Source organism: Pteropus vampyrus, unplaced genomic scaffold (genome assembly GCF_000151845.1).
Source record: "Pteropus vampyrus isolate Shadow unplaced genomic scaffold, Pvam_2.0 Scaffold19, whole genome shotgun sequence".
NCBI lineage: Eukaryota > Metazoa > Chordata > Mammalia > Chiroptera > Pteropodidae > Pteropus > Pteropus vampyrus.
The window spans coordinates 16346704-16373758 of record NW_011888800.1 but is presented as its reverse complement, the minus strand read 5'-3'; the positions used below and the strand labels follow the sequence as shown (position 1 = coordinate 16373758).

The window sequence follows — 27055 nt, the reverse complement described above, 5'->3', positions numbered from 1 at the left end:
ATATTCAATTTTAATACTTTCGAGATATATATGTGTTCTATTTATTTCTAGATAAGAATGAATCCCATATACCTGAAGCTGATGTTTCACTTCTGAAGCTTATTTCCTGTTGGAGAGACCAGTCTGTGCAGGTATGAACAGTTTGTGTTCTTGAAATTATGGAAGAGTTTCTTGCTGCTGTGGTTCATTTGTACTTCCCTTTACTTGAGAGTAGCAGTAAGTAGGTACCCTTGTTTTCACAAATGTCCTCCCAGGGCATTTCATTTAACAGGACTAATGCAGAGACTAATAATCAGGGGAAAACTGGAAAATAACTTGTGTAAGGATGCACCAAGTTCAGGGGTATGAATAGAGGAAGCTGAGGAAGAGATTTTCATGTTGTTATTCACAACTTATTGCCCATTATGGTTTCAGTTTAGGGCAGAATTGTCTATTATTTTATTTCAAAATATGCCATGACACAAAGGCCCTTCGTCTTGGGAATTCGGTATGTGTAATTAGAATCATTTTTCTCTCCTGAGTGCTTCATCTGTGAGCTGATTAGAGAGCTGGTTTTTCTCAATGCCCAATTTAAGTCCTTCCTCTTTTCAGTTCTTTTTAAGTCCTAACAGCTAAATAGATAGCTTTGCATGTTGTATGATAAATATCTGTGCATTGATTAGATGAATATTTATTGGAACTTTATTCTTCTTCATGAGCTTAATGATTGTAAATTTTGCAAGACAAGAATAGCAGTAACTTCAAATACAAACAGTTATTATTGGACAGGAAAATAAGGAAAGTAACTCAGAACAAGCTATGAGATTTGACACCATAAAACCAAATAAATACCATTAGAATGGCTATCGAAACTTTTTACCACGGCCTACAGTTTCTATATGATTTGCCTCTAGCATAACCTCTTTGCTTATCATTCTCTCTCCTATTTGTAATATTAGCCATATTGACTTTTTTTTTTCCAGAACACACAACACTCATTTCCACGTCAAGAACTTTCTTGGGCTGGAATTCTTATTTTTACATTCATCATTTGGGTTTTTGCTCAAGAGCCAACTCCTTAGAGAAGTATTCCCCAATCATTCTATCTAATATTGCCACCATACCATCCCCAATCCATGGCACCAGTCACCATCACATTACCCAGTTTTATTTCCTTTGTTTTACTTGCTTTTAATGGAAATTATACCGTTGGCTTTTTTGCTTGCTTATCTTCTGTCTTCTCACTATTTTAGAAGCTTGCTGAGAGCAAGAACTTTGTCTAATTCACCCCTCTTTGACGAATGCTTGGAAAAGCAGTAGTGACAGCAGCCAGTCAATAAATATTTAATGAATGAATGGTTATGCAAAAAGCCTCTGTGATAATAAAGTGAACATTAGTACATGTTGACATTACCAGCATATTAGCAATCACCCTAAAAGAGTTTATCTATAAAAGGTGAGATTTTTTTTTCCCTCCAGTAGCCAAAGAATTCCTCAATCAGGAAAAAATCCTTAAGGAGAAGACTTCTACAGAACACTTATCCTGAATCGCTCTAACTAAAGATCTTTTGTAGTTGTTAATTGGACCTTCCAGTAAGTTTTAATGTAGCTTGGACCGTGTTTGGACTAATGGATCTTTCAGGTTCTATGATTCCATGACCTTATACAAAATGCTTGCATTTATTACTCACTTAAAGGAAGTCCAAGCCTCAGTGTTCTCCTCTCATCCCTGTCATTAGCCTGAGGAATGACTCTGGAAGATGAGTTTAACTTGATTATTTATTTTCCTCATGTATAAAGTGGGAATGAGAATTCCCGGGCCCTTCAGGAGCAACAGAGACGTTTGCAAGTATCCATTTAAATGTTTCATTACCTAATCCTCAAATTCCTAATGCTGTTCATTTAATCAGTTAGTTGAATCATGTTAATGTGAATCTATTTTTAAATGTATTTTAGAGAACCAGGTGGTAATAGAATGCGTTTGCAAAGTAGAGCAAACTACTACTTTAGAAAATGACGGGGTTTACCTTTAAGGGAGAGGTAAGAATGAGTTAATTTTGCAGGTAAATGAGTTTTTCTGAAAATTGTCTCTTTTGCTTCTTAACATGTGAAACGTGCCTAACATAGAACGAAAAGCTGGAAAAGCAACAGTAAGATTTTGAGGTTGCTAATTTGCATGTTTCTGAAGCTGCACTAAAGTTCCTGGGATTTTATAATCTAACGGCAATGGGTGAAATATGACATCCAGGCCTCTAAGAGAAGTGTTGCTTTTCCAGATGTTACAAGAATATGAAAGGCGATTGTGAGTCTGTGTGTTGGGAAAATGCTTTTATAGCAGAAAATCTGGACATTGGAACTACAAGCAGGCCTTGGGGGCTCTTACGAATCTTATAATGTTCTGTGCTATTTTATAGTAGTACTTCGCTGTTTCAAGGTGTTAGTAGAATACCATTAAAATTTTCAGCTTGCCTATAGCACAGTAATCATTCTAGTAATAAGTTTATGGCCCAGATCTGTGGCTGTCTCTTTCCAGCCAATGGATTTGTAGACTTTATTTTGAATCACTATACATTCCCTCATAAGAATGCTATACTTTGCATATCTGTATTTTTGGAGAAATTTATTTATATATATTTGGAAGATAGCTTTTTAGCCATAGTGCTTTCAATTCTAGCTCATTGTTAAAATAATAAAGTTATATAAAATATATAAAGTTATATAAAAATTTTATATTTTGTTGGGGTAAATTTTATGTTTACTATCTACGAAATTTATCTACCATATTTATAGACTAGAGAAACTCAAGGATTGACAGAAATTATCAATAATTCTACTTTCTACAGTTTATATTTTAAAGTGTAGAGAATCTATTTCAGTTCCATAAGTATTTATTTAGTGCTCACTGTATACCAGATACTGCGATAACATTATTACCTGCTTATGAAATTTACCATTTCTCTGTGAATTTGGAGCCATACTTAATTGATTTCACACTGAGCACAATGGATGCATTTTGAGTTTGTTTCCAATTAGATGTGTGCCATTCAATTTTAAGTTTTATGGCTCTGAGTATCCTACTCATTATGGCTAATATGTTTTGTCATTTTTGCTTCTTGTTTTTCAATGATATATTAATTATTCTTACATAATACATTTGCAGTGATAATGTCCAAAACCCCCCAAATTCAAAATTTTAAAAATGTGGTCATGATATAAAAATCTAATAATTAGAAATGTTAGATTAAACTGCATAAATCCCTGTATATTTTAAAGAAAGAATATCGATCCAGCCTATTATATACTATTATATCCAGTGGGATAGACAGCTTTCTAAATCACAATTGTAGATTTTTCTCAGAGATGATAGTGATCTCAGTGTGACAGGGCAGCCATAATCCCATGTGGGCATATGGTGAACTGCTCATTCTGCAGGATCGACTGTAATCTGGACATACAATGGGTTTGAGAAGATCCTCTAACATCCTCTTGATTTATAGTTATGGATAGAAGCAGGTTTCACGTAGGATTCTGTGACTGGAAGCTCTCATCCTAACTTCTCCAGTACCACAGACTTTATTTTGTAAATGAAGACATGAAGTCCCAGAGTAATGTGTGAACTTGTCAAAGGTTGCATTTGTAGTTACTTTTATAGTTGGATCTGAAACTCAGGCCTTTTCATTTGTGATTCTGAACTCTTTTTACCATACCATCTATGTCTTGGAAGCAGTGCTGCCAAATAAAATATGTGACAAAATTAAAGCGAAATGAATTCAGTGATATAAAATTGTTCATGAATAATTAATATAGTTTGTCCCATCATATGCTATACATAAATAAGCATGATCGACCTGTATTGTGTATGTCAATATATTTTAGTCAATATATTGTAGTAAACATCATATCTAATAGCTAATACATCATATTATCATACATCATAGAAATGATTTACCAGTATCATTCTATGTAGAACTATATGTTACATTCTTGACACAGCTCACACAGTGTTGAGCATCTCATCACGTGATATGCATGAGTAAGCATTATATACCTACTCCAATGTTAGTAGATATGGCTTACAGTGGTAAAATCATTTCATTCATTAGCCTTTTTTTACAACCCAATGAAGCATTTGAGTGTGAGCATATGAGTGGACAAGAACAGGGGGATGATCAGGATCAGGAAGCTGCTCTGATACTTTTGAGAAGCTTCCTATATTGAAGATCAGGGGCCTGGCTCCTTCTGCTCCAGTGGTTCGGAAAGCATTTGCCATTGATATCAGCTCTCTGAGTGTCCTTGGAGCCTTAAAGTCTCACACGCTGCCATGATACATAAAAGAGATTAAATAAATATTTAGATAAATACATGTTCTGTTTTGGGCGTCAGCATCTCTACCTCACCAATCTCGGTGTTGCCCCAAAGCCCAGTCTCCAGGTGTTGTATGGATAAACTGGGATAAAGGAGAAAGCATGGTGCCAATTGCGGAACATGAGTCATCTTGACAGCGGGAAGGCTTTAGAAGGGAAAAGGAGCAGGCATTGGAACATGACTATATGAAAGGTTTAACTCTCAGCCAGAAAAGGATAAATGGATAGATGTCCCAAGTTCACATAGACCAGTGGTACTCTTCCTTTTCTCTCACTGATTCAGCACTTGGCTTTCCTTGAACTTGACTTAACTCCTGGACCTTGCCTCATCTCTTCCCAGGAAGAGACTAAGGTACACTGTCATTAAGTTTTCACTCAGGGGTAAGGAGATAGAGCCTTGGGAGTATATATACTACAAAGACCATAGAAGCAAAGATCAGAAGGCCTGTCCATCAAGTTTGTGTGGGCATTTGGGATGTCATGTCCCAGGTTCATCATTTTAAAAATGAAAATATTAGATTAGATGTCCTGTGGCAAGCATCCCCTTCCCCCTCCACTCAACCACAGCTCCTTGACTAGGTATGTAAAATAATCAGATGGCATACTTTGCAGTATTTTGGGCTATATGAAGGCACAAACACATACACACAATTTAGTGAGATTTATTATTAAAGTCTTGTCTTTAACCTTTTGTATTAAACCTAGATTAAATAAATGTTTTTAGTTAAATAATGCTTTAGAGCTAGACATTTTCTGACAAGCTAAACTTGTCTTTAAAAGCAATATGACTACTGAAATTATTTTTCTTGATCATCTGGTAGTAATGAAAATATCCTAGGACAAAGAATTCAGAACTCTTTTCAACTTTTGTTTTAAAATCTCTTGTGTTTACAAAAGAATAATGTGGCGGTTTGGGTGCCAATTCTCAGTATCTGCATTTCAGTTATTTCAGATTGCTAATTCTAGTGGACTGAAACACTGCAATTTATGTGAAACCTATTCAAATCAAATTTCCAGAGTTTGGGGTCTATGCAAGACCCATTTGTAATAATACTAAAAAATTTCATATAAAACCACAAATTTAACAGGTAACTGAAGCAATACAAGCTGTTCTCTTGGCGGAAGTTCAACAACACATGAAAACCTTGAAAAATAGACCAATCAACAGTCAACCAGAGTCCATTACTGAGAATGGTAAATATGAGAAGATGCAGATTCAGCCAAAGATGGAATGGGCCGAGGCACTAGAGTTGCAGTGCGTTACAGACAGTTTGCCTCTGCAAAGTAAGTGCAAAATTTATTGACATGCTCTTTCATCAGAATTTTTTCTACTACTTAGAATGTATTGAGAATATGAGTTCACAATACGGGTTCACAATATATCATTTCTGTGAAAACCAAGCCAAGTGCCCTATTTCTGACCTATTCTGCTATCAATTTCCTCTTATAATTGTCAAGTTTTAAAATAACTTCTAACTTCTATTATAATCAGTATTTTTCAAAACAAAAATTTCTATTATTTATAAAAAAATATTTTGAAGTTAAGTGTATAGAATGAAAACAGATTAACATTAATAGATTAATGGGATATATACATTATAAGAATGCCCTGATAATAATGGTCCTAAGTTTGTTTTCATTTGATATCTTAATAATAGCCATGTGCTAGGTTTTTGTTTTTGTTTTTGTTTTTGTTTTCAGGAAATAAGAGATGTGGTACAAACAAAAATTAACCTAGTTTATAGTCAGACCACTTGATTTTTAATACATTTTATCATTGTAACTTTATAATGATAGTGTTTATGGTTTATGGCTATCAAGTGAATCTGATATAAAATGTTAACTGATTTTTTAGCTATTAGCTGTGCCTTTAAAAAAAACAGTAACAAAAAAATTAAATGCAAATTTGATTTTCAAATTTACTAGTAAAGTTTTTGCGAATAAATTGATTTATAGTATGATTAAATGTATATTTTTGTCAGGAAAACATGTTATAAATTTACATGCTCCAGATTGTTAAAAATTGATAGGTACTCAAAAAAGAAATTTTCTTTTTATTTTTTTGGGACCCAGAGAAATGTTCCTATAGTTAAAATGTTAAATCTTAGAAGAAATGTCATTCTTTAAAATGTATTCTATTTATTTCTTCTTATTATTTTTATAAGATTACTGATTAGAAAGCATTATTTAATGAGAGAGGATATGTAGCAGGAAAGGACTTCTTCAGTGAAAGCTAAAAATCAAAATAGAATATTTTCTGATGCCAAAACAGTTACTGAGGATGACAAATACATTCAGTGATTTGATAAAGCTCGATGGTGATTTTGAATCATTTGTTTGTTGTCCAGAAATTAGCTTTAATGTTCTAGTAAGTTCACCCACTTGAAGAAGCTACTTTTGGTTATATAACATAATTATAGTTGTATTACACATTTCAAGCAAGAAATAGAACAATTCCTTTTTAAATTTCAATGATTACATTGAGTTCTCGGTTCATTTGGAGAGGCACCCATATGTCATTAATAGGTTTCTTCCAACTCTCCAACATTAGCTACTGTCATTCATCATGTGTAACTCTCATTAGGTGTCATTTCTGTGCCTAATCTATCCTAATCTTGACTGTCTAACTTATCCATTTGCCCATAGCTCACTTTTCTAGATAAGAAATTCATGGTGAAACTTTTGATGCATTTTATTGGGCACATGGCTTACCCATTATTTGAACTTTCACCAGATTGGGCCCTGTTCTGTCCTCACTTAATTCTTGGATGTAAGAACTATTGATACTGTAGAATTTAACCTTACTATCACTAAAGACATCCAGATTTTAAGTTATATATTAACTGTCTTTTGATTATTGTCAAATGATCCTTTGCCAATGTAAAAGAAAATTTAGGGTTAGTTTGGGATAAAAATTGGAACACAAAAAATACTAAAGCTACTTTATATGTTGGTAGATTAAATTTAGAATCATTTGTTTAAAAGAAATATAACATATTCACAAAATGGTGAACATATTTTTTTGGTGGAAAGTACTGCCTGTCGGAAAATATTAACTTCAATTGCAATAAAATGGGAAACACATAACATGCACTGAAGAGGAAAATTTCCAAGCAATATTATGTTGAATATTAACATTGCCTTTTTCACCCTTTTGGAAAAGAGGAACTTAGAAAAATGACAGGAAAAGTTTAAGACCTTTATTTCAGTGGTATGTACTGCATTACTTGATAGAATTTTAAAAAAAATAAGTAAAAAAGCTATTTTATTTATTGCAAATGTCCTGATTCAAAGGTTAAGGAGATGGTATAGGTACTGTTCACTGGGTTCCTCAAATTTTATTGGCAGATTTAGTTAGCCCCAGTGTCAATGCAAACTATAATATTTTACCAAATATTTTTATGATAAATGATTTATGTTGTTTAATTTTATCAGGTCCTTGCTCATTTGTTTTCTGTAAGCTCTCTTTTACCCCATTTTAAAAAATTATTTTTATTCTTTTTTTTTTTTGATTGATTTTTTTTTTTAATTTTTTTAGGCAAGGCAACCCTGGGTTGACCTCACAGATTGCAAGGACCTTGTCAGTTTACAATCCCTTATTTTTTAATTTTTTACGCCTACAGCACCTGGTCTTCCTGCGTGATTTCCCATCCAAGTACTAACCAGGCCCGACTCTGCTTAGCTTCCATGATCAGACAGGATCACGCCTGTTCAGGGTAGCATGGCCATAGACTTATCATTATTCTTAATTTCTTTTATTCTTTCTTGGTTTCTTGGTTACTTGATGCATCCTATTTATAAAACATTTGGAAAGTAACAGATGATGATTTTATTATGCACAGATACTCATTAACTTCTTTTATGCCGGGGCATAGTATTTTTGGTTTATTAGCATCACAGTAATATGGTAAAATAGATAAGGAAAAAATATTAACAACAGTTATTGTGTTCTTAATACACTTTAGCACTACTCTAAGTACTTTATGACTGTTATCTCACTTTTTTAGTTCTACAAATTCCCATGAACTCTAGGTCTCTGTTTACAACATTTGAGTCATTTGTGTAAACAATTCTACAGTTTTTTAAAAGTCCATGTGCATGGATATGAAGTTTCAAAGTACAGCCGAAAAGAACTACTCTCTGAGAAAGAGAGATTCCCATAGTGCTTCCTAGGCTTATCCTGAGAGAGTTCCTCTGTAATTTTTTTATTTGACTTACTAACTCTATATCTTTCTCACACACACTAAAATAAATAGTATTTGACAAAAAGTCAAATACCAGCCATCTTGAATGCCACCAGTGGCATATATCTTTCACTTTGAGATGTACTTCCTATTATGATCCCATTTTTTTGATGAATAAACTGGGATTTAAAAGAGGTTATGTGCTTTGTCTACAGTCAAGGAGTTACTAAAAACAGGGATACAAACCCAGATATTCTCTTAAACACTGTGTCCTTATCCAGTAAACTACATTTTCCATACTGGCAACTTGAAGGAAATTCATTCTAAATCAGCTTGATCTGAAAATTGAATAATTTATTGAGTGGTTTTCTTAGATTTTTATTCCTCTCTCATAAATCATACTTTCTATTACCAAAGAAAATGCAGAGTGCTCAATCATTGCCATCTCAGCCCTTATAATAATAAAAAAAAAATCACCAGGTTTCTTGAACTATTTGTACATGAGATGCATCTAGAAAGCAATGGAAATCAAGTGAAATAAGAGTTGAAGCATAACGTGTTTGAACTTTATAATTTTGTATGTTATTTATTTCAGGGTTTTCACTTGTTACATTTCACAGCATGTATTTTTTGTGAAGTCTTAATATTTGTGTATTAGTATTTTATGAGAGAGTGGTGGATTTTATCTCAGTTCACATTTTTCTAATGATTACATTGCTATCTTCCTTAAATCTTTTTAATAAGAAATAGTACAATTAACATTCACATTTGAGACTAAGATTTATTTCTTTAAAAACGATTTCTACTATTAAAATATATTTTAAAGTTATTTTCCTTTTTTTCTTTTTCGAATGTTATTTGAATCAGTTTAAACAGTGTCCTAAATTGTTCCATTAAATAAATTAGTTTAAATAAAAATGGAGCCTTTGTAGATAAAACTGTCACCTTGGAATTATTGGCTTAATTTAAATTCATGTTAAACTGTGGTTGTGAAGACGATGCATCAAATATGGGTATTGCAAATAATCTTTATTACATGCATTGCTTTTGAAGACTTATCTATAAAATTAAATAATGAAAATGTGCTCTTTGTTTATATAAAACCTTGTATTTGTAGTAAATCAAGGAAATAAACATCGATTTTACAGAATAGTTTTGTGGTCCTGGTGGCCATTAGCAGAAGGGCTGGCTTGGGACAGACAGGCTTCCTCTGCCTGCTGAACTTCTCAGAAGGAAATCTACCTAGTTGTGGAAAGACTTTGAAACGTAGTTGACCTCATAGGGAAACTTTCTTGATTCTTTATTTGTAGTAAATGCATCTTTCACCATCTACTGTGAGATCTCCTAAGCTAAATGAGAAGACCACAGAAGTAAGTAAGGAAAGTTGTGTGTGATGTGAGTGAGCAAGTAGCAGAGAAGTAATGAGGACACATCATAGAAGGCCTTTTATCTCTCAGTGAGGTCTTAGGCTTTCTTTCTGAGATGGTAAGCCGTTTGAACAGACAAATGGCACACATTTTAATGAGATCACATTGCCTGAGGTTCCGGAGCCAAGGACAGAAGCAGGGAGACCAGTTGGGAGACCATACTAACTATATACTAACCCAGATGATAGCCATTTGGAACCAGAATGTTGGAATGGATGGAGAAGTGAGAAGTGATCACATTCTGAATGTATTTTGAAGGTATAGCTGACAATATTTGCTGATAGGTTGGATATGGAGGAATAAGATAATGAAAAGCTATAATTATATATTTCAAACAAAAAATATTTGATACATGGATTAACCCTGGTGTTCTGACTTGATTCTTGTGTTGAGTAGAGCAGTGTTGCATATAGTATTCCAGATATGCTGAAGGAAGAGTAGGAGACCCACTCTACGGAGGGCTGCCCCTGCTGTATTCAGTTTCAAGTGTCCCTGCTGAGATGACCTACAGATTTTATTTCCCAGTATTAACTAAACTACCCCTCAGTAAATGGACAAGAGTTTCCTGCCAAGAAACTATGGATTGAAGACAATACTAATAATGCAAGCTTAAGCAAATAAGATGTAAATGGCATTGCCAAACCAATCTTAAACTACATCAGAAGATATGTGCATGTGTTAATGTTTTCTATTTGGAATTTCTATTTTTGTGTATACTTTATATACATAATATGACATACTAATAGCATGTATATAGTTTATAAACAAACATGTATGTATTGATGATACATGTTTCAGAGCTTCTTCTTGTTATTTTCTACAAGAAAGTATCCCAACTACACCGTTTGGGTGGATTGAGCTAAGTAGGCAGATGTGATAAGCTTTTGGTTATGCAGGTTTCGTAGCTTGATATTCTATATTGCACACTATGCTATCTCTGAAACTCTAAATAAATTTCTATGCATTGCTCTTTTGTATATGCCTTTCTGCACTGATCCAGGAGTTAGGAATACCACAAAGGACTAATTGAAATCTCCAGTAAAGATACAAACTAGCGTCTAGGTAACCATAAAAGTGTGTCAGACACCACAGAAGAGGCTGCAAAAGCATATCAAAAAGGTACCTGAGTCTTTGGAGTCAAGAAGGCTTCCTAGAAAAAAAATATGCCTAATCTACGCCCTGAAAGATGGATATGATTTCGCCAAGCAAAAGGGTTGGAATGGAAAACTGTAGCTGTTTGCTAAGACCACTGAAGCCACCTATGTCCTTTTCTACTTCCCAAGAATCATCTAATTAATATATGTATGAATGAGGAACCTGAACATTAGAGAGAAACCCATATGTCTTTAATTTCCAATCTGGAGAACATTTTTGTCCTCTTCGAATGTCATTGTACCAATGCCTTTCTTTCCTAACCCTCAGCCTTCCAGAATAACATTGATAATGATAATGACAATAACAGCTAACACCGATATGACTTAGTATGTTCTAATTGCCTCATATACCTTAAATCATTTGATCCAGGCAGCAATTATATGGGGAAAAGTAGTATCGTTATACTCATTTTATTGATGAGAAAATAGATCAAAAGATAAGTAACTTGCCCAAGGTCTTAATGCCAACAGAGCCAGGAGTCAAACCCAAGCAATCTGGCTTCAAAATGTGGGTTCTTCATCCATCACTATCTGACATTGCTTCCCAATTAAACACAATTCACCTTCACTATTTCTTAATTCAGCAAATATTTACCGAGTACCTCCTATATGACAGATACAGATATATCTATTACCTAGGGTGGGATTACAAGGCAGCAAACAAATAAACAAACAAACAAAAACTCCTCATAGCTGGCATAACAACAGAGGAAAGATTTTCTTGAAGTCAATCAGCAAAAATAAGATGCAATTTCTACTAACCTTGGGTGTGGCACTATAAGCTATTCTACTAAAGATTTACTTAATACTAAAGACTTTTATTTGGAATATAAATTTAGAAAAATACAAGTTTTAATGGTTAAAAAATAAGTTTTATGACTGAAAACTGGAAATGACAACTGGTAAATCCTAGAAATGAAAAAGATTTGGCATATACATATTAGTTGAAAGGATTGAGGGTTGGCAGTTTGGCAGGAAGAGAAGAGGGAATTTAAATTTTCATTTTTCTAGAGTAATTTGAACCATTTAGTAGAAAATCTTGTTTAAATATCAAGGTAGCCATATGTTAGATGAAGACAATTTATATACGATGAGCAGAAAAATTATTTAGCACCTAGAATACATTACATACCTTTCAAAAAACACTGTTGTCACTTGGGTTTAATATATGTCCTATCTTATTTTTAGCTCCTTGTAAAATTGATGGAAAATTTTCATCATTTCCTTTTTTCCTCATATAAATTCTTCTGAACTTCCCTACTGCTTCTGCCCTCTCTGTATCATCTTAAAGATTACATTGCCTTAGAAAGACTGATAGAGTTCACTGCTCTTTTTCCAAAAGTAGTTTCATCTTTCACAGGGATTGAGATTGATGATTTTCATCTTGGCATATGAAGAACTAGAGTATTTCATCGTCTTTTTTCCTTATGAGCAATCGGAATGCCAACCTGGCCCAACTACACAGAGACAGTAGCATCCAGGAATTGAGTTAAAAATTTCCTTGGTAACAGTTGTGCAGGCACCACTTTATTGATTATTGTCCGCATACCCATTTAAATTTATTGACAAAGAAAAAATGATCCAGATTCTGTTGCTGAAATCGATGTGTTTTGTGCTATTGTTCTCCCAAGCTGAAACTGGCCTCCCAACACTGACCCCTCAAGGACAAGGGTCGGGTCTATTTATCTTTTTTCCCTCCCACCACCTAGGATGGGCCTTCACCTAGTAGCCGGTAATAAGTGTTTATTGAGTGGAAGGATGAATGGATGGACGGGGGGATAGCTTGTACTAAAGGTTCAGCCCACTCCTAATTAGTAAAAGAAAGAGGAGACAAGGAAATTCAGCTGAATGCTCTTCTTTAGCAACCAGCTTTAGTTTGTAATATGCACTAAAATTGTCTTTTCTAAGTGTCATCATCCTAGGACCACATAGTATACACATAGCAAGCAGGCTCACAAAAAAATTAAAAATAAACACATGAATGAATCTAGTAGGTAACCACTAGAACGCGTCTAATTTCTGATGGCTATTTGGCTGTTCGCTACTCATTTTGTCATGATCTAATTTTAATCTGGAATTTTTAGAGAGCCCTGAGCCTTTCCTAAAACTTGTCTTCTTGTTCCTCATTCACCTACAGCTTCTCTGTGGAAGTATTTAAGGAGCTGCTGTGTCAAACACTATTTCCTCAGTATTCGGATTCACATCCTGGGTTCCGACCTATCTGTCTCTCTCTAGACTTCTGGCTCATTCCTGATCTCTTGTAGCCCGTATCCCCTAGGCTACAAACCTAGAGCCCTCTTTAAAACCTGGCTCACCCAGGTCAGCCTCTTCCATATTGATTCTTTCCTAATTCTGAGCCTGGGACTTTGTGTGATATTAGTTCTGCCATCAAATGTAATTCTATTAGCCACACGATATGCATTTCTAGTTCTGGAAACAATTTTTTTGTTATGACTAAATTCTTTGAGAGAAAAAGCAGGATATAGTCAGCTTTGTAGCAGATATCACAGTATCTGGCACACAGCAAGGCAGTTGTTGGAGAAATGGTGGCTAAAGGAAAAATTATCCATCTGTCCCCATGCCATTGCAATATCCCATACTGTCAGAATGTCATTCGTCTTGATGGCAGGAGCCGTATTTTTCCATTTTAATTCATCAATGTATCTGCCCAATTTTCAGCTTTGAAACAATTTAGATAATTTCAAAACTTATCTGTTACTAAGAGCTTACTATGTCTAGGGTTCAATCTAAGGTACTAAAATTTTTGATGACATCACTTTCTACACCTGTATATCCATCAAAAATACTGTATGACTAAACATTATCTGGCAAACTAATTGTTTGTTTATTTTCCTTTTTTCCCACCTCTCTGAACTCCTTGAGGGCAAAAGTTGGAACTTACTAATTTTGTGCTCCTAGCAGCTAATGTATCACGTGGCTCATGATGGGTGCTCATTAAATGTTTGTTGCCTGAGTAAGTGGATGAATGATAAATGACAGTGACAGACATGTATCAAAGAACTCTGATCTAAGGCAGAATGGAAGAAATGCTAAATAATATGTTAGTCTGTAGGTAGGAAGAGAATGGAAAAGATCATTACAAGGATGATAGTTTTCTTCTAAAGTGTTAATTCAAGGACATTTCTTCAATTTTATCTATTTAGTTTAGGAGCAATTTGTCTGCTTAGAGAACCACCAGGAAAAATTAATGCCTAAAAGAACAAGGCAACATATTTCATTTTCAGCACCCAAGAAGAAACTACAAGAAATGAAGACCATTCAAAGAACAGTTGTTACTTTTTTTCTCTTATACCTGCTACAGGTGAACATGGGCCCTTTATGTCTATGCAGGAACACCTGTCCTCCAGCCATGCAGCCAGCCCTACTATTCTGGGCAATGTGATAGCACACTTAGTTGCTGACTATACATAAGAACATTGTAATTGTGAACACTCTCCCAACTTCTTAGGTGTCTTCTCATCAGAATGAGGTCAGTCTTGAAATTTTAGAAAACTTAGATTGTAGTGGTTCTCAACTCCTGTCAATCCTGGTACTGACTCTAGAGTCAATATTTAGTAATGCCACCTTTATAATCCTAAAATAAAATTCCTAAGTAATACAACCTATCTACTCACATTATTTAGATACAAGTTAAAAGGAAAAAGGAGTAATTTATAATAAAATAATATGCGTCTCGGTAGGTCAAGCTTGAGCATGGCTATACTAAAAGGTTTAATAAAATGCTGACAGGGACAAATCCCATCACTAAGAAGACGACAGTTATTAATGCATGCCCCTGCACATGTGTGGTGGTGCTGTTAGTGACAGAGGTGTCAAAATGGATTTTATTGGTAAAGTTCTGGACAACAAGAGCAGCGAAACATGATGTACATGGTTAGTGGCCTTCCTAGGAAATCCAGATTATATTAAACATCTTGAAAGATTTCTATGTGTAAAATAAAGTTAGGTTCTAGGCTCACAAAATTATAAATAGAGCTTTCCCTTCCATGAATGTCCAGTGAAATATTTGAAAACCATGTGAAATATAAGGGCAATTGTTCATTGTGAAGGACTGTGCTGAGCATTGCAGGACATCTGGCAATTCTGGTCCCTGCCCGCTAAATATCTGTGTCTCCAAAATCACTGGGGAAACCGAACGTCCCTCACCTCAGCAGTTTCCAAAGCCTTCCTCTAGGGGGCAGTACCAACCCTGCTGAGAACCTCTTCTTTCTGGAAAGGAATTTTGTATGTTCTGAGGCCTTTCTTTGTTTCTGCCTCTCTTCCTCTTTAAAAGTACACAGAGAGATGAAACCAAATTGTAACCTAAACTAACTTACGAAGCTCCTTCCTTAGCTCTTTGTGTTTTCTCCTTTCTTTGTGCTTCACCCATGTTGTTTATACTTTGGTCATAATATTTCCCAGACTGTATAATAAATCATCTGTTTGCAGTTCTGTCTCCTCCATTAGAAAAAGAGCTTCTTGTCCTTTTCTTTCACTTTCATCATTGTGTCCTCAAAGCCTGGCTCTGGGCCTGGTACAGAGTCAACGTTGTTGGCTGATTGAATGAACAGTGCATGTTACTGAACTACTAAACATTCTCCAAGGAAGTCATTAAAGAAAGCTCCAAATTTTACCATTGAAATTAAATTATTATTTTACAATACAGAATAAACACAGTACATCTTAGAACTTAAAAATTAGGTAACCTCTTTCCCAGTCTGTGAATTGAGCAAACTGGAAATGAGAGTAATGAGTGAAAAGTGTTATACAGGGTCAGTTCATTAAATGATTGGGAACATAACAAAAATTTGGTTTAAAATGTACTAATTTTTAATATATCTTATCCTTAAAGTGCAATAGCCTATTAGTACTTAAAGTATATTAAATTATTTTTGAGAAGTTCATAATGTCCTTTGGCATATACAAGGTATATGCTTTAATGTCTTTGCACCAGAGTAGGGAATAGCTAAACTGTTCAATTATCCAGCTGGTAGGTTCATCCAACCATCAATTTCCTCTACCTATTTTGAATATGTTATATGTTAGGTGCTCCATTTCCCAAGCTATTTACTTAGAATATGAGAACATGATGCAGTTTCTACTTTCCAAAAGGTCAAGTCTTTTAAACATAATGAGGCCACAATGTGGTATAAGATACCAAAGTTCGCATTGTTATGGAAACATGGAGAGCCACCAATTGCTTGGGGATGATTTTTAGAGGCTTCACACAGGAGTAGACATTCATATGTGGTTTGGATAATAATGGTTTGACAGACATGGAGAGATGCAATGCTTAGATCACTCTATAAGAAAGCTACTTGTTCGGCTGTGAAGACTGTGGCTGGCTGACAGCTTCCACCTGTTGGCACCTCCAGGATTCGTCCCTGCATTGTAGCAGAGGTCAAACTCTTCTTGGGACAATGACTGAGCAAGGTCACGGTTCAAGGGCCTAGCTGTTTCTGGTTCATTCAGACCTCTAACTCCTGATTTTGTTCTGGAGTTTTCATTGGGCAGATGGAGACTTTAATAAGATCTGCATCATGAATAGAGAGCTCTTGACCCAATTCTGCTTTTGCCCTTTTTCTTTCTTGGGTTTTACTCCCAATATATCTTTTGCATTTCTGACTTCTTCCTAACATCTGTTTCTGGGATGACCCAACTGACGCCAATTGGAAAGAGAATGAGAAGTGTATTTCAGGCAAAAGGAATAACGTGAGGACAGACACAGGGACATGTAACATAGGGCAGCATATAGGAAATGAGGAAACTCTAGTCTAGATCCAAAAGTTGAGACACCTAGAACGTAAAGTTTCTGCAGTGGTGCTTTCTCTGGAAAGATCAAGAGAGGCATTACAAATTATTTTAAGAGAAGTAAGACATTTTCAGTACAAGATGGAGAGTGAGTAAAGCAGGAGATACAAAAAAAACCTTCATGTCCCAATCTTGTCAAAATATCTTAGTATTTTACTTGTAAAGCAGTATTTTATTTTGCTAGGTTATTTAGATGGAAACTTAATGCTTCATGTCCCACATGAAGAAAGAAATTACATTCACATAACATAAAGGAGAGAAGTTTTGCCTCCTTGCTTTTAGGTAAACAACGCCGAATATCCTTCAGGGTCATCAAAGTCCAGACCATGTTAGTGACACCTTCTTAGTTGCTGTGGTTCTTGGTGCTAATTCGAAGTATATTTGGCCATTATCTCAATCTCCCACCCTCCTCGAATCAGTTATTAACATTTTCCTGACTTGTATACACTAATATTCGATCTGATTTCTCATCTCCTTTGTATGCATTTGTATCATTTACCATTTATTAATGAGTTTGGGTGTTACTATCCATTGTGTGTGTGTGTGTGTGTGTGTGTGTGTGTGTGTGTGTGTGTGTGTGTGTGTGTGTGAGAGAGAGAGTGTATTTATATAGATATTATTTACCTCTCTTTTTACAAACGTCCTTAACTGAAACATTAAGTAAGACCAGGCTTACTATTTGCAATTAGATATTTTCCAGGTATAGAATATATTATTTCTCTTTACCACTTAAAAAAAAAAATAGTCTTGATTTCATGAATAGAATTTTAAAAAAAACAAAGTAACTTTGAAACGTGTTTTTCTGTGTGTTTATATTAATATCCAATGAATAATTTTAAAGGTTAAACTTCATGATCCATCTCTTCAAGCCATCTACTTAAGTCTAGAGTCATTACATCACCTGCTTCCCTTATGCCATTGATTTATTCTTCTTTCAAACTGCTGAGATTAGGCAGTATCATTTACTTTTTATATGGTATACCCAGCACTATGATACAGAAGGTAATGGAAGAATACCTGTAACACAGTATAGTATTGCCTGCTCGCCTGTATGAATCAGTAGCATACCCATAAACATTTGTGTGGGGTTCTCATAATGAAAGGGAATGAAAGGTTTTAAATGGTCTTTTTTTTTTCCAGTAGTAAAGATGTTGGGGGCATCTCTAAGTAATAGTAGTACTTAGATACCATAATGTATTTGTGTTTAATTTTGAGGGATGCCAAGGAGTTTTTAGAATTTTCTTAGGGATATCATAATCCAGGCTCTCCAAAATAACTATAGTCTATATACAATGTACTGTGAAGAAATGGCCATTTCAAGACCCCCAAAATATCTATTTAAACATTAATTTCTGAAAATGAAAAGAAAAAATTAGGGGTATTATTTTCAAATGATCTTTTTCTAGTACTTACATAACACTTTCAAAAGGTTTTGGCATGTCTTTATTTCTCTTTACTGATAGTAAATGAAGTGAGCCTTTGACTATTTCAATGAGAGGGAAACTAAGGCACAATAGACTTAAATACCTTTGCTGTGTTGATATGACTTGGAAAATGGCCATAGGCTAGATTGTATGCTCTTATTTGCTAATCTCAGATTCTTTTATGTAAATCACCCTGTTTCATGGGGCATCATGTGGAGGATGGAATTTATAAGAGTAAGTACATTTATTTATGAAAATTGATGTATTTCCCTCTACTTAAATGCAGGCCTTTCTCTGGGAGGATATTGCCATTTTTATATTTTCAATGGCTCATTTTAAAGGAAAATATATTACGCATTTAAAAAATGAGATAAACTATTGCTACTGTAATGGCAATCCACTGTTATGATATTCATATTATAAAAGCCAACTATTAGTCAAAAATATAGTTTGATGAATGTAGTATGTTTATAAATTGAAAATAGTCATTTCATTTCTTCCCTAGTAAATTTGCCTCAAATATTAGTTTATTATATGTGTTTGCTTATATTACAAATATTTCCAGTAAGCGAACACAAATCATTTTTATATTTAGCATTTAAAGTGTATCTTAACTTAACCATTAAATCATCTATTAAATATTCAATTAAAGTGGGTTTTGATCCATTTTTTAAAATTAGTGGTCAGGTATTCGGGGAAACAAGCTTGCAAGATATTTCTAAAACACAATTCACTTCATTTCTTGTTCTTTATATTTTGTCAGAGAATGCCTTAATGTAACAGAAATCAGATTTGGTGTGTATTTTTACACCAAATCAAATTGTGCAGGCGCCACCCTCAGCTTTCTCCAAAACATTATAAAGGATAAGATTCCACCATGATATAGCTTAAGAAAGCAGTAGAGCCCTGGAAGAAGTCCATACGTAGAAAGTGAGCTACAGGAGTATGTTTTACTGGAAAGCCACATGTCTCAGAACACCATTACAGACTGGATTTAAAAAATAAGTTTACTTAACTGAGTTCTGTCTCCTGGAATCTGTATGTAAGGCATATATGGTTTTTCTGGTTATTCTGTAGACATAAATCATAAGTATAAAAGGTACTGAAACTGCAATATAGTAGTGACTAATGGTATAAAGCACTTAGATGCTCCAGTTATAACAACTATATGAAGAGGGTGAAGGCATCATAAGTCATTGTATTTATTACAATTGGCAGGTTTCCCTTCTTAGTTGTATTGAATATAGTCTTACTTTCCCTGTCCTCTTCTTGCCCATTTTCTCAAATTCATAAGGCAAATTATAAATTGTAATATTTTTAATTTATTCTTTTAATGTGTAGCAGTAATCCAAACTTATTAATTCTTTTATCAAATCAGAAATGGAAAAAATCAAGTAAAGCTTCGTAGTATAAAGTGCTTTTTTAAAACACAAATTCTAAAATTTTCCATTTCTGATTACTAGAGGAAAGGGCTGTGTGCTGCCTTCATATACATAGTTGCTTAAATGTCAGAAAATTACTGTAAAATAATTTTTATGCTATGAAGTGAATTAGGTTTTTCCCCCTTTGTATGAAATCTTCAACACAGACATAATTTAAAATTTACAAAATATTAGAAAAATAAAGCCAAGCTTCACCAATATCTTTCATCTCAGTTGTAAAGCATAAACATTTCTAAAGATTTTTACTGATAACCAGCTTCCTTTTGTTATTTGAAAAATTATCTAAATTGGTGTTTTTTTAAACTTTTGTAAGCATATGAACCTTTTGTAATAATGAAGTAATCAAATAAACTGTATCTTAGTTTAATTTATAATAATTTACATATTACAAAGTTAAACACTGAGATCAAAGATATTTCAATGAATTATGAGCTTTGAAATTAGATGGAGGAGAGTCATAAAGACTTTTGGTCTCAACATCCAATTCATTTTGGTAGATTGGATAAATTGACGTGGAAAAATATGATTTATCTTCATACACACAATTACGCTTGTTTGTATAATTTTACATGAGTGGAATCTCTACTACTAACATTATAACACACACACACATCCTCGGTAATCAATGATATACTTATAAATTTAAATATAGGCCTAAAGATTAATCTTGGATCTGCTCACGAAAAAAGTTATTTGGCAGCATAAATCAATGTATTCATGGTTTCCAAGTTTATTAAAATTTAGTATAAACATTTGCATTTTAAAATCACAGTTCTTTAACAATAGCTAGAGTACATATTTTAAACAGAAAATGTGAATTAGATGATTATGTATTCCCTCTGAGAAATGCTGAGAGTCCATGGATTGCAGGCTGGAAACTACTGGATAGGGTCATAAGGAGAGAAGTTATCTCATTTCTCTGTACACCTCTGCACCTAGTACAAAATTGTAGCAGTGAAAAACATATGTGCCTAAAAATTATCTCAATTTTATTTTTTAATGGCCACTTATAGTCATATTTTTATTTTTAAAAAAGAAGGCTGATCTCAAGATTTGAATAGCATTGAGATATTGTCTGGCTATCTCGTTTTAAGACTCAAGTTATAAATTGCAACCATGTCACGTCAGAATGTGCCCTTAGGTTTCCCAGTGCCTCAGTTTAGTGCCCAGCTGGTGCCAGGCAAGCTGCTGACTTGCACAGAGAGGAATTCCAGGAAGTCGTCAGAGCCGGCCATTTTCCAATAATGCTCCCTGGCATGGACTCAGTTCAGAGCTCTTTTACAAATAGCTATTTCCCTGAGATCATGATGAGATTTCCTAGAAGTACACGCAATGCTTTTCACTAAAATTTTTTAATTCGAAACTTTTTGTAAAAACGTAGGTTTCTCCCTGCATTCTTAATGTCACATAGCCATTTTTCAGTACATTTTAGTGTCCCTTTAAGATATGAAAGTGCTTAGATCTCTTGGAGACATGCTTTTTAAAGTTATTATTATTTTCACTTTGTATCATTTTGTATTAGATGTTAGCCTTAAATTATACTGGATTTTTATGTCTTACTTCAAGATGGTTGAAGAGCACAGGAGCACCTAAATTATTAATTATCTCTATTAATTCTGTCAATCAGCAGCAGCCACTGAGAGTTAATGGTGGGCAAATGTTGCAGTAAGTACTCTAGACATGTGGATAGCTATTTTGGGTAATCTCAGATTAGACTGGCCAGTCGGAGCCTTCTGTAGCACCTGCCACTTGAGGAATCTAAAGCACATGAAGTTCTTTACGATAGATGTGATCACCATGTTACACAGGGTGAAATATGAGTGTAGAGACATAATGAAGTCCTCAGTTCCAACTTGGACTAAGAACCGACTCTAGCTGCTGCCCCCCATTCATTTACAGGCATTTGGTGTTTACTTGATTTTGAATGTCTTTATGTGGAGGAGGGAGTAGAGTACTTGGCATATGAGTGGTATTCAGATAAAAGACTCGCATGACCTTTGAGTCAAGATCATTTGGGGATCATTGAGTTTAAGCCCTTTGTTTTCTGCCTAGGAACCTGAAGCTCAGAAAGGCCCAATGACTCACTTCAAGTCATAGTTAAGGAGTGAGACAGTATTCAATCCTAATCCTTTCCAATATTTGCAATTTTAAAACAATTGTCTGGTGGTCCCTATTTAGTATTTCTTTCTTTTCCTCTACTTGTTATTATTTGCTAGTCAAGCTTAATCTTTCCTCCAATAAGTGGCAGATGAACCACACACAAAAAGATATGGAAGCCAGGTTGCATTCCTATAAATCCCAGTTGATGGGCTTAAAGCCTTTAGACCTAGATGAAACTTAAATGGAGGGTGCTTTTTCTCTGTCCCCTCTCTTATTGTAGGCTTCCATCTTATTCCAGCAAGGATATAAACTAATTCTGGTTAATGTGTTATTAGAATAACCTGTCCTAGAGGCAGTTGTCTTCAATAGCTAAAGTGATCCTATAAAACAAATCTCTTCATATTAACTCTCCAAGTTAAAACCCATCAGTGCTATAATGCCCAGCAAGGATTCTTCTTTAGGTTCAACTAAACATTCAGACTCAGAAGAACAAAGATTTGGAACCACATCTTACAGGGTAGCAGTGGGCCTTCCTCCTGGGGAGTCCTTACAGTAGTCCAAGGTCATCTGTGAAAATCGCCCTGTTTCACAGCCTAATGTCTCTTGTAATAAATCCATAGGCATGGCTTGCTGGGTCGACTCACAGGGAAGCCCAAAGCTATGACGTCAGGTTTTTATGGTTCATTTATATTTCCTTTTAGTCTAGATACAATTTAACCATGAGGGGTCATTTTCACCTTTAGCAGTGTTACCCTGAGATACGTTGACATTCTGCCTTTGTCAACTTAACAAAGAAATCCAGCTGGAGTTAACCAAAGGTCAAGTTCTTATGTAGAAAGGGAAAAAGTTTGTTGTTGTCATTTTTACTTCTGTTGTCACTTTTACGCATGGCTTCCATTTTCTCTTTTGATAAAATGAATATTATTTAAGTAATTGACAACGATCATTTTCAACTGGCCACTGGATGTCCCCCTGGTCTCATCTTGCTTCCTCGTATCCCCCTTCAACTCTACAATTCAGTCAAACCAAACCCTTTCAGTTCCTCCAAATGACCAGTCCCTGAATGGCTTTTAGCCTTTGCACATTCTATTCCATCTCTTATTTATTATAAAGCAGTGAGCAAGGTCCTGAGGATACAATAGTGAAAAAGACAGCCTAATGGAGCAGACAACCCCTGCCTGAAAGCCTTTTCCTCTCCCACAATTGTCTGAGAACTCGAGGTCTCAAACTGAATGATACATTCTCTGGGATGCCCTCTCTGTTCCCCCAAAATAGGATAGTGACCCACTCTGTACTTCCACCATGGTACTAACTGCCTTTGATTGTCATTACCTGGTTTTTTATCTACTCATGAAATTGTGGGCTCTATAATGGGAAAGGAATGTCTAACTTGCTCACCATTATTTCTCTAATGCCTAGGTCAGTGCCAGGTACCCAGCAGATACTTGATAAATATCTGATAAACAAATAGGTGACAATTCTAGGAATTCTAGAATTGCAACATGCTTTTAAAACCATAAACTATCCTTCTACAGTTAAAATTTAAAGCCCTGTTATAAGTAATGAAGAAGATATGTCAGGAGCAGATGCTCATCAAAATTATAAGTGGAATTCTCTTTATTTTTTTTAAAAAAAAGTATTTATAAATAAAAAAGCAAAGCAATAATATTATAGAAAAGGGAGTAAATAAATTAAAAAATATTGATTACTCACAATTAAAATCACTTGAATAAAAGCAAACTATCATAACTGGGTTTTTCCTAGTTATCTAAAACCCAAAGCCAATGTTGAGATTAGTAGATAAATAATGAGGGAAGGTCAATAAGAGCATCAAAAACTCAGAAACATACCTAGGATTCTTATTCTCACTTAATGTAGCTTTTGAAGTTTGGCCTGGCAACTAAATAAAATAAATAGTTTTTCATTAAGATATCATATACACATGCATTTGTGAGGATAAATATCCTTTCCAGGAACTATTTTTTCAGGAATTTATCACATGAGGTACAATATAAAGTAGTAACAAACCACACAGAATATACCTCAAACTAGCTGTCTAAAAGTACCAAAAGTATTCTTAAATGTGATATTTTTGTATATTAGCCATCTATAAAATCAAAAAATATGATATTGAGCCACAGCTCAGAAGCCATGTCTTTGATTGACTTAAGTAATATGGTCCAAGGCATTTTCTGATGGTCTGAGAGTGCAGGGAAAGAATTTGGACTAGTGTAGGTAAATGGATAGTTAACGTGCCCATTTAAGCTTTTTCTCTCAAATATCAAATATCTTAAACGAGCTTTGGAGAGGTGCTGGACCACATTCAATTTACAATCAAATTCCCTTAATAAGATTTTACAGTGCAGAAATTCTTCCTTGCTGATTAAAATGAGAGCTATAATTTTATGAGTTGAAGTACTGGCCAAACTTCTTACATAAAGAAAGACAGCCTGCTGGAACCCAGCCATGAATAGCCTGGGTGCTTACAAGTAATATCTTTGTCTTTTGGAAGGAGCAGTGGACCTTTTCACCCTCAGATGTATAGTAGTAATTTCTAAAGATTGCCAAGTCTTAGGGCTCTACAGTATAGGCTCAAACTGGTCCCTTGTGTATGTATTCTGTTTGATTTACACAGTACTTCATGGCAAACAAATAAAAAACTTAAACTAACATTTAAAAACCAGGAGATTTCACAAAATTTTATGGATTTCTGGCATCTCATGGAAAATAGCAAGAGAGGCCACACCGAGTTGTCACTTTAGTGTCATTTTGGCTGCAGCTGAGTAGTAGATGGTTATGAGACAACCTTTTCAGAGTGATTGTGTGCTCTCCAGTTCATCTCAGCATCAACCAAACCTGTTTGGTTTTTTTGTTTTGTTTTGTTTTGTTTCAGTTGTCACTGGATTCCTATAGGAATTTGAGGTTTTTACTTAATACTGTGAAGCTTTAGCTCGAAAAATTCTATGTGTGGATATTTGCAAGATTGGGGAAGGGAAGTAAGAGGACAGGAATTAACATTAAACAGGCATCTAAATTTCACCTAATAAATAATAGACACTGCACAAGTTTCTATATATACAAAAAAGAGTGAGACACAAGGATTACTTTAAGGTGTATCCTTTACCAATCTGCTTATGGAGAGCTTTGGAAGAGTGGGGAGGTACTATATCTTACTTCTCTTTGCTGAACATCCTTAAATTTATTTATTTATTTTTTTAACACCTACAGCACCTGGTCTTCCTAGGTGGTCTCCCATCCAAGTATTAACCAGGCCCGACTCTGCTTAGTTTCCGAGATCAGACAGGATCAGGCACGCTCAGAGTGGCATGGCTGTAAACCCTTGAACATCCTTAAATTTAATTTCAAAATGTTAAACTTACTGATATCTCAAGGGATCTGAGAAAGATACTAACAAAGGGAATCTTTTCAAGTGTGATTATCTTGGGCAATAATAGTGAGGCATGTCCTGGGTGACCTGTCCCTAGCCAAACTCTTGTACTTTGAAGTACAGCCCTTGGTACACAATCTAGAGAGGGTTAGATACCTGACGAACTAACAATAACACATGTCATAGGGCTATTTTAGGAGTATAATTAGAGTATAATTTCATGAGTGAGTGGAGCAGGCTTAAAGTTGGGGTAGAGCCACAATGTGAAAGGTTTTGTATGCCATACTGCAGGTACTAGGACGTTTCCAGGTTTATAATTTAGTTATTTCTCAGCATGGTAGATGGATCAAAAATCAAAGGGACTAAGGGTCTAAAGCAGGGAGACCATTTGTTCCAGTGGGCTCCAGAGATATCTTCTTTCAATCCTGTAGAAGTCAGTTCTACCCTGTGAGCTGAATGAGCTAAATGATTGCATAGGCTTAACATCTTTAATATCTGTGTTGTGGATGTTGACAATAGCTGGTGAAATGCACAGATTAACACTAACCTAATTATGGACATCAATACCCAGATTCAAATTTTTATCATTCTCCAATTTTAGTAGCATCCCAAATATTCCATGTGCTTTGCACACATCTAATTTAATTATGTTAACAACTTTGTGACTGGGAACTGTTATCTCTGTTTTACAGATGAGGAAACTGAGTTTAGTCTCCCTCCTAATATGTATGGCCTATTTGCATAAAAATAAAAACCTATACACAGACTCAGATTGTACCTTTCAAGTAGCAAGGTTTTAAAATTTTTAAACCCTAGGTTGATTTTTATGCCTGGTAATAAAGTTGTGTTAAGAGCTACACGGGGTTAGTACATTTCAAAACAGAAATGTTTGTGTTAGTAATTAAAATTTTATTTCCATTGTGTTAGTAATTAAAGTTTTATTTCAGTGACATAGCATGTAGCCAATAGTATTGATTATAGCCTAATACATAAAGTGTCAGCACCCAGATATACAACATCTCCTTGGCATATTGTGGAAACTGGCCATGAATCACTTCCCTTGAACATCAAAGATTAAGTTCACATTTACACATGAAAGTACATGCTCACTTGGCAGTTTTCAAATACAATTAGTAGTGATGCTCCTGCTAAGTTTGAAACATGCTATGTTAACACTCACATGAAAAAAAGTCTTCTACTAATTTCCCTGTATTGCTTTCTGAAATGTTTATCAAAACATACATAAATGTATAGATTATATATACACATAAATGTACATATAAATATACATATACACACACACATGGATTTATTGTTTAATTTTTAGCAGTTTGTTTAAATGCATTGTAGGAAAGTGTCCATTGGAAGTTTTCCTTGCTTTGAAGTGAGGGCTTGAAATGTGAGTTGTTTTAATCTTACCCAGCACCACCACTATGAACACCTATGTACTCCTTTTCCCTTCCCCATAACCACTTTTTCATATCTGAATATAGAGGAAATGAATGGGATGTAGCCTATGTAAATTCTCTGTTAATTTGTTTTATAGTAGGAAAAAAAAAGATCTGCATTTTAAGTCACTTATCATATAGAACTGCAGTATTTTGCATTAGAAATTGTGTAATGGAAGAAACATCTTTTCAAGGAAGATATGTGAATATTAAAGCGGTCTAAAAAGGAAGAGTTTTTACTAAAATTAAATGCATTAGAAAGTGTTGCATTAGAATATCTCTAAGACCCTACAACTACATCAGATACATATTTTATGAGATACATATTTTACAT

At 34.6% G+C, this 27055-nt stretch overlaps 1 protein-coding gene and 1 pseudogene across 2 annotated transcripts in view; one reads left to right on the top strand and one right to left on the bottom strand.

The window, feature by feature from the left end:
* Positions 1-27055, top strand: part of WDR72 (WD repeat domain 72) — a 216534-nt gene that overhangs the window by 133265 nt on the left and 56214 nt on the right. For both annotated transcript variants that reach the window (XM_023527871.1, XM_023527870.1), the window contains exon 18: positions 5432-5627. In XM_023527871.1, the coding sequence (XP_023383639.1) occupies positions 5432-5627 (196 nt within the window). The remainder of the gene's footprint in view (positions 1-5431; positions 5628-27055) is intronic.
* Positions 25105-25223, bottom strand: LOC111736452 (annotated as a pseudogene).